The following is a 9,591-nucleotide window of genomic DNA, read 5'->3' on the forward strand; positions in this document are numbered from 1 at the left end:
AGGTTCTATTTCAGTGATTGTGAGAAACGGGCTGTGTGTGTGTGTGTGTTACGCCTGCCTCCCTTGCGACCTTGTGGAGGTCACGGTTCTCAGTAGAAGAGAATGGAGAAAGGGATCAAGAAAAGGAAAGATAGGATGATAAGAGAGTCTTTACCTCTGGAAAGACAGAGGGGTGGAGAAGGTAGAATGCAGGAAGAGCTTTGTCGTTGTGTCGTGACTCACAGAGATATTAAGACCGGCGTCGGCTCCTTCGTGCACTGCAGTCGGTGTGCGACAATGTGATCTCCTGCACACACACACACACATGTGCTCACTTCGACACACACGTACTCATCCACATATACAAAGTCACAACGTCCCGCTCCAATTTATCAGGATGACACCAGAAGCCCACCTCTGAGCCCAACACCTGTCAATCCATTCTCACCCAATCATCACTCAGATAACTCCAGAGACCCGCCCCCGAGCTGCTAGCTTCACACAGCTGCACACACACGCTTGTGCAACAAGCCACATCCGTCTCATAATCATTCTGTTACACACACACACACGTAGTGAGGCAACCGCATCCGTCACACGCAGACGATCACACAAACAGCAGCTTCCACAGACTCATGCACGTGCCTTTGCTCCCCCACTTGCTGCTTCCACTGAGACATCCACCACCGTGGCGACGGTAACCGCGACAACGGGCATAAATTAGAGTCATGGCGATATGCAAAGCGAGGGAGCAACAATTAAAGCTTGACTAATGAGCTTTTGAGGAGCGAGGCTGAAGTTTCCCCGAGCAGCTGCTAACTGGATTAGCCTAGGCTACACACACACACACACACACACACACACACAGAGGGGGGGAGAGAGGATGGCGCAGAGAGACCGGTTTAAGCACCACCTGTGAGACGACACACACAAACACCCAAAGGTTACTGTTCACATACACTAATGCAGACAAAGAAATCTTCACCCAAACACAAACAAATAACAACATTACCAAGGTTGTCTGGGGGGTTATCATCATATCAGCGAAAATTACTTCACAACAAGAAATACACAATCACACACACATACACACTGCAATGACCACTGCTGTAATTATAGTGTAACATCGACTTGAAGCGTTTCTGTGGACTTCAAGTATATTTTTTCAACAATATGGTGTAAATGTGGCGGTTGACAAGGCAGGAAATAACAGTTTCCCTGGTTGCAGAGCAACAGCTGCAATGCAGTCAGCTGTTTAAGTCGTTCTATTAGCCGTTAGCTGTTAGCCAAACACACTGACCAAAACAAAAAAGTGAGCAAACTGTTTTCCCTCCACTGTGTCTCTGAACACAGAGTCAGCTTTGTTATCACAAGCAGCCCCTACCAGCCGGGGGCAGCTTCAGAGTGAAGAGTCAGCAGGCAGTCGATGGTGGTATAAAACAGGTAATAAAAGGTGTTTTGACAAAGTGTGAGCGACCACAACCACAAGAGGTCCTTCAGCATGCAGTCATAATATCATCCAGTTTGCTGCAGCAGAATGCGAGATTACCCGTGGACAGACACAGCGATGAACACTCACTCACGGACGCACACGCAAAGGAATTTCATGATTCTCCTGGTTTAGATAATAAGGACTGATTATCTTGTCTTGCTATTATTACCACTGGTTACTAGCGTTGTTCTGATACCGATAACAGAAACCGAAATGCCTCCGATTAAAGCCTAATATGGGTGATTACATGATCCGTATATTCTGCCCGATGGGTAATGTGCAAACACTCACACACAAACACTCTCATTTACCCTATTTCTTCCTGATAATACTACATTCTGAACAACAAATCCGTGTAGAAATTGTCAGGAGGAGAGCTAGTTAATGTTAGCTGTTAGCAGTCCGTGTGCAGCACAGTGAGAGTGGAGGTTCCAGTGAGTTACATTATGATGTGTTGAAGCTCTATACTGTCAAAATGAATATTGGGCAAAGGTAAATTATAACTTCATCATGATGTGTTCAAATTAAATCTTGTAAAATTGAGTTTTTGGTGAGAAACTTGAATACATTTGTTTGGACCAATTAAAGATCCAATGTGTAAAAACAACATTATTCTTTATTTCAGTTTGAAACAGTAGCACCTCCTTGATTATTGCAATTAGCATATGTTGTCATTATTTTCAAGTTTTCTCACTATACATACTGAAGAATTTTTCTGCTTTTTGTCCAATGTGCCAAAATTTGGACACAGATGTTTGAGAACTATCATATTAAGGAGCTGATTGCCAAGGCCTTTTTTTTAAGACAAAGACATAAAAATTGCTTGTAATCAAGTTACCTCAGTGTCAAAATCATTTTCCATTAAAATAGTATTTCAGAGATTTTGTATTGCAAAATATAATGGTTGGGGGATTCATGAGAGACGAATTAAAAACTACATCACCAACATTAATGCAGCATAAACTGAGATATCTTGGCTTCTACTACCAAGCGTGGGTCTGGATCCTACACTTCCCATAATGCAATTTCATAATGTGTTCGTATTAGACCCTGCCTGGTTGTCTGTCAAACATTATACTTCCAGCTTGTAACGCAGACTTTAGTTGAAAAGGTTTGTAGTCTCCAAGCCAAGATAACCCCGACGACATCATCAGGGTTATTTTCCCAGACTTGACAAAGCCCTTCCAGAGCCACAGAAGACATTATACAATTGTTTTCACGGGCTGTGTCGTGCTCCCCTGGTGGACTGACATTGATGTGTAAAATCGGTGGATTTGCCCTTTAACTGGTACCACCTGTTGTCCACATACTGTAAATATTCCACCCTAATAAATGTCATTACAATGGAGCTAAACGCATGTAGAACTGTGAATATTTTGCATTTCAGACACTCAATTCTGCATCGCTCACTTATTTTCTCTTACCAGCCCCTTGACTTTCTTTTTAATATGCTCGATCCTCACTCCACAATAAATCTCTCTTTCTGCATTTGCCTTTTTCCTTTAAGTCATTTTTGTCTTTTCTGCACATCTCTCTCCTGTCTCTTCCCGGTCTCCAATTCTCCTCTGCTCACTCAAATAAATCTCTCCACCTCCCCCTTCTACCCACCCCCTCCCTAAATCTATGAAACACACACAAACATACATGTGCACAGACACGCACTTACTCACTTATGCACACAAACACACAACCCTTCAGGCAGCAGTCACAAAGGCCCCATATTAATAAATCTGCTCCTTTATTGGTGCTGAGTGTCTCTGGCAGGGGGAGAAAGAGAGGGAGGAGAGGGGGAGGAAGAAGGAGGAGCAGGACAGGAGACGCAGCGATCAACAGAAGGGAGGAGGAAGAGGAGAGGTGACTGACTGACTGTAGCCATATCATGAACACAAGGGAGGCAGAGAGAGACAGAGAGATAAAGGGAGAGGGGGACAACATTGACAAGTGAATCATCAACAAGCACGCACACACCGGCACACACACTTTCTATTGACAATAAAACAATGGCCCTGAGATAATGAGACTAACCACACCAGCATGATGTTTAACTTGTGTAGGTGTATACTTCTTAAGGTATAGTCCACCCACACTTCCTTAACGTCCTCCGTGCCGTGGATTATTAAGGACACCTGACACCTGGCTGAACCACCGGAGCGTTCACAGTTGGCTGTAGCTGTCGCCGGGCTCTGGAAACAAACTGCCCGAGGTAGGCTTTCGGTAATGACAGCAGCTAGCTTGGCTTAGTGGTCCAATCTCAGCCATCAGTCAGCTGTGACAGATTGGGGATATGAGCTAAGGAGCCGTTTAGCTTTGGTGTTTGGTGTGGTGTGTGAGTGCATGAGGAGGAGTGGGGGGCGGCTATCAGTGCTGCTAGTGTTGCAGAGGCATCAATACACTGTCGACGGGCCATTTTCCTATGCCTATTCCCAGCCCTGGCTTGTTGCTGGGGAAACTACCGCCATTTTACCTTCTCTGGCTGCACCTCTGGAAGGTTTTGAAAAACAGCGAGCCATTGTCCGTAATCTGTCCCGGTCAACTGTTTATTAAGCTTGTAATATCTTGTATTTTTTAATTTTCTTTGCCATTCCGCCGTTTACCCGTAAAAATGGAGTTCAAATTATCTGTATATTTCATAGAAAACCTCCAGCGGACTGCCAGCATTTCATATTGCGCCCCAAGGATTGACAAGTAAAAACTGTTGGGTGTATTGTTCTCTTCACAAGGTCATGGGTTGAGTGCTCGATAACACCACCACGCTCTGACATGAAACTCATCTCCAGAGTAAATGCTTTCTGTTGAATGACTCTGGAATCGGAGCTAAATCTACAGACAGTTGAAAGACACCTTCCTCCTAGAAGAACTTTATCTGCACAAATACAATGTAAACAACTTTGCCTAGCCATATTGATTACATGTAAAGTTCCCTTACCTGTCCATGAGCCTGCATGGCGCTGTAGGGCATGTTCTGGTTTAACACTTTCTGCTTCATCAGCAACATCCTCTTCTGCTCCTCACTCAGGTGGGCTGTCTGCCCCGGGATTGGCCCCTGGGTCTGCCCGGGCCCCGCGCCCTGGCCACCGCCTCCCCCGCCACCCATGTAGGGAGGCATCATGGGGTTCTTGACCTGATTGTTCCCTCCCATGGGAGGAGTCATCCTCTGGCCTAAGTGATCAACCCCGCTGCCGCTGAAGTGACTCAGCGGTTTGGTGTTGTTATAGGACAACATGGCTGCTGTTTGTTGCTGCTGTTGCTTGGACAGGGTGTTCTGGTTGATGCTGTTTGGCTGTTGCTGGCCCATCATGCCCATGTGGTTGTGAGGGAGGTAGTTGTTCATGGGGGCCTTGGGCCCATTGTTGGGGGTCATCCCAGCCACTAGAGGGCCCTGTTGTGTGTTAAAGGCTTGCGGTGGGTACATCATGGGGCTGTTGGGTTTGTCTTGGTTAAAGGGACCAGAGTTATATGGACTGGTTGGAGCACCTGCAGGGGACCAGTTAGCTGCTTGCTGCTGCTGCTGCTTCTGCTGCAGCAGTTTAGCCCGTTGCTGAGCCATTGCCTTTAGCTGCTCTGCTGGAGAAAGTTCAGGCGTCACTGGTCCAACAGGTTGACCTCCAGGGGCAACTCCAGCTGCTCCGGGTCCTGTGCCCGCCTGACTGACCCCTGGGCCTGGGTTCATCATGTATCCATTCCCAGGCCTAGAGACTGCTTGTGTCTGAGCCTGGGTTGGGGTCTGAGGGGAGCGAGCCACGCAGTTGTGCAATGGGGAACCTGATGCCATAGCAACTGCTGGAGACTGCTGCAAGGGTTGCTGAGGAGGTGTTCCATTGGCAGTGGTGGCAAACTGAGGGCCTGACGAAGATGGTCGAACCTGAGGAGTCCAAACACAAAATAATCCCGTGAGACGCCGGTACTGTGAACTCTCAAATGAGTTCAACGCAACACCTGGTGGCTTTGACCTTAGTTTAGAATAAAGACTGCAGACAGCTTGCCTGGCTCTCTCCAAAGTAAAAAAATATGCCCATCAACACCGCTGAAGCTTTCTAATTAACGCATTGTCTTTTGTTTGTTAAATCTGTAGATAAACAGCGAAGTAAAATATTAATTGTGGTTGGAGTTATTTCTCAGTCTTACTGCCAGAAGGCTTGGTATCATCTTGGTGGTGCACATATACTAAAACTCATGCTCACCTGTGACCTGGTTGGAATATTTAGGAATTGTATATAATATAGCTAACCCCTTGAAATGTCTACAAAAATGTGTTTTAAATCTGTTTCAAACCACAATACCTCACAGTTAGGTACATTATTATATTTTAACCCCAAAACACAGTGTAAGCATTGGCAATTTCTACTCACGTAATCATGTTTGTTTCTTGTTCTGCACATTTCACTGTTTTAATCATGTATAAGCAATTTAGAAAGAGTAAACAGAAGGACACACCTGTGTGAACATATTACTATGAATTGGAACCAAGAACCATTTCCTTTCTAAAAGCAGTTCAAATTACCTGATTCCTGAAGAAATTGTTTCAAAAGCAGTTGAAACCTTTAAATTGGCAATTTACTCATCACCTGCAATCCTTGCATCAGGAATGGATCATAAACGGTAATTTGTAGTGTGCATATAGATTACACATGGTTTATGAATTGTTGCTAACAAATGTACTTTAATTCTCTCTTTAGAGAAAACATCATACAAAAATCGCTATGTGACTAAATCACCCAAACTGGCCACAACTTGGGGCAGAGTGCTCCTGCCATTGGACATCTTGTTGACCCTCTTAGTACTGACCTGTGGAGAGCCCATAGGAACCTGTGGCCCTCCCTGTGGAGGCTGAGGAGGAGGAGGCAGGGCTGCTGCTGGTGGTGCCGTTGTGTTCCCAGCTGCATCTTGGGGGCCTGGTGTCTGATTGTTTCCCGGCCTGCCAAACTCTGCCTCTTTCTTGTCCTCAAAGTCCTCATTGAAGAGGTCGTGCATATCGTCCTCTGGCACGGTATTGGCCAGCTCATCGATCAGCTCCTGCCACTCTTGGTCATTGAGGTTGATGTCAGAGAAAAGTTTGTTCTGATTGGACAGAGACTGGGGATCAGAGGACTCCATCCCACCTCCGTCGTCCAGTGGCTCCTGTTTCAGGTCTTTGAGGAGGCCGAAGCTGTCCTCCAAGTCTAGCGAGCCGTTCAGCTTCATGTCCGCGAGATGGCTGCCACCGTTCTTTCCCAGCTCATCGGATGCCTGACCTACGTGGTTGCCATTGCTGTTTGTAGTGTTGTTTCCGGTGGAAGTGTTGGGCCCGCCAAGTAAGGGCTTAATGTCCATTTGGTGATGCAGTGGAGAGATGGGTGGAACATTGCTGTTATTGTTGTTGTTAGGGAGACCTGTTAGTGAGTCCAAACCACCAGAGCCCTCCTTCCGTACCCGTTTGGTAGTCGGTGAGTAGCTGCCTCCATCACAGATGCCGTTCTGCTCTCCATTGAGGGGCGATCGTGCACTGTCCAATTTCCTCTTTACAGTCTCCTGGAGCTGTAACAAAAAGGAAAGAGAAAATGGATTAGGGCTGGAGGAGCACCAGTGATGGGAAATGTTAGCAATATGAAGATTTTTCTGTGGTCGTCAGGGCGCTAACAATGGAAGCAACAAACCAAATCAATAAGGCAACAGGCTGCTTCCTCTCTACACACATCAACAACTGTCCTGTGAATGCAGAGGGGAGCTGAAAATCAAAATATCACCAAGACCAATGGTACTTTCTGCATGGATTCAATTTGGCTGAAATACTGATGACACCAATTTTCACACAGAGCACATGCATGTGTACATTTTCTTAAGCATCAAGTAAAACATGGGGCAAAGCAAAGAGAAGACTAGCAGCGCTCGCCATGAGGAATGAGCAGGCTGGGCTCAAGGTTTCCTAAGGAGGGAAAGAAAGATCAAAAGAACAGCTTGTACCATCTGTAGTATTCTCCCAATCATTAGCATCAGCCAATGGGCACATGAGCTGCCCAGTCTAAATCCACACCCCATTCTTAGCCTTACTGCAGACAGCCACTGCACAATCCACTAAAGTCAACAGTCTCTGTCATGGCACAGACGAGATAACGACAGGGTGCTAACGAACACTGGCTGGCAATTAAGGAAATCACTATCATAGACCTGGGTTGAAAAGGAGAGGAGGTATGGAGGGACAGCAAACAGAAACTCAGACATAGCAAGAGAGAAGTGAGAGTAAGGGAAAGGAGTAAGACCATGCCAACACGAGAAATTAAAATTTCTCCCCATGTTGGCTTTTCACCAGCACTAAGCATGTGTTTTCCATCACCAAAAAAAAAAGTGCTTTTCAAAAACTCTCACAAGTTTGAACATTTGAAAACAGCGGTCTCTTGCAGTGCTGACATGAAAACGAAGTCTAGAAAATAGATACATAATTGTCAGCAGGGTGCTAGCGTTACACTTAGCTAATATTTCTGTTCGATTGATGAGACGGGGCTTACGGTTCATTGCAGTAATAATACTGTTACCAATGCCTGTCTGAAAATATGAAGTATTGAGGGAAAATGTAGTCCACTTTGGCCAAAAACTGTGTCAGTGTGAATCTGTGGTGTTAGGAAGCTTTGGACAGGATTTTGAGTTTGTCTCTCTACAAACCCTTTCATAGAATTTTGAACAACAACAGCACTTATGTGGCTCGGTTCATCAGTCAAATGCTGTTGCGATGGATAGCTAAATCTTAGTTGTTTATCTGCCCGAGGGGAGAAATATACAGTATATATTTGGTAACACCTTAACAAAACATACATTTTCTGACAAGCTTGCAAACAAACTTTACGAGATATTATCAGCATTAGCGAGGACATGGCCCCAAAATCTGGGTGAGGGAGTATTAAACCTCTGGGTGCATTACAACCTTCCTGTGAATCTTTGTTTCAGGACACCACGCTGGTGACTTCCTGTAAAGTAGGAATATTGTCAGGCTTTGGGAGAATAGCAAGGCAGTTGGCAGTGATGTAGGCTCAGGTAAACAATTGGAATTGGCAAACAGCGTTATGGAGTATTATTGCTACCAACTGGAATGGAGTCTGGATTGGGAGATGCGCATGTGTGGACCAGACCGGCCCGGATCCTCAATAGTAATATGAATGGAAACATGTACAAGTCTTCCCAATGGTTACAAGTCTGCAGCTATCCACTGATGGGGAAGGGATGTTCGAGGCTTAAGGCACTTACGTATTAGCTTCATTATTCAGAACCAGAGGCTGCCGCCTGATGAGAGTGCATAAAATGGAGGTTTTGTGCGATTTTCACGAAATTGAATAAACTCTCAATCTCAATTTTACTCATAACTCCTGTTAATTTCAAACACTAATGAAGTTGGCAGAGAAACAGCAGATGCTATTAAAATGACAGATGGGAAACAGGGACCTCATTTACGAAAGGTTCCCAAGGTGTACATTTTGTACTCTGACCCAAAGCCAAGGTTTAGGATTCATTCAAAAGGAGGATGATCTTTGTGTTAAAAGCAGTGGCACAGGCTTGCCTTTAGCGTCACTGTACAAAGATTGGATGGTGTAGTTCCAGTATTATTTCATATTTTCCACATTTACTCTAGGTAAAGTCAGTGACTATTCTTAAGATGCCGTCAAAGAAGAGTGATTGATAGCAGATTATGCTGCTCACTTACAGCTAAATAGATTTAATTACAATACATTTTACTTGTGAAAATTAATTAAATTTAGCTTACTTTCTAAAGGAAGTGAAATTAAATTAACTAGTTCAGTATTGTTAAAAGCAATCTAGGTTTATCAAAACAAAGACTATCGTAAAGAATTGAGGAATATTTTTCACGGAAATGAACAAAGTACGAAAGTGAAACTTTCCTCTCCTTATCTCATTCCTCTCAGTCAATTTACACCCACACACACACAAAAAAATTACATTAACTGGAGCGGTATGCAAGTTATATATACAGTTCGTGTATGCTGCAGATCTTGAGCTCAGAAGCAGTAAAATACATTTTGTAAAATACATGCTCTGAGTTCTCACATGTGAAAGAGTCAAAACACACCCCCCCCCCCCCCCACAAACACACACACACGCACACCCACACTGCCAAAAAAGGAGGATTTGTGTGC

General features: G+C 44.8%; 1 protein-coding gene across 1 annotated transcript; it reads right to left on the bottom strand.

Annotated features, from left to right (window-relative positions):
• Positions 1-2,027: 2,027 nt before the first annotated feature.
• On the bottom strand, positions 2,028-7,075 carry LOC116377745 (mastermind-like protein 3; the record flags this gene model as incomplete). Its single annotated transcript, XM_031839457.1, has 2 exons — positions 2,028-5,333; positions 6,257-7,075. Coding segments are annotated over 2 exons (1,776 nt in total), but the record flags the coding sequence as incomplete, so codon positions are not given.
• Between the last annotated feature and the right edge of the window lie 2,516 nt (positions 7,076-9,591).

The sequence above is a fragment of the Anarrhichthys ocellatus genome, unplaced genomic scaffold (assembly GCF_004355925.1).
Source record: "Anarrhichthys ocellatus isolate YVR2014 unplaced genomic scaffold, GSC_Weel_1.0 scaffold1628, whole genome shotgun sequence".
Classification (NCBI taxonomy): domain Eukaryota; kingdom Metazoa; phylum Chordata; class Actinopteri; order Perciformes; family Anarhichadidae; genus Anarrhichthys; species Anarrhichthys ocellatus.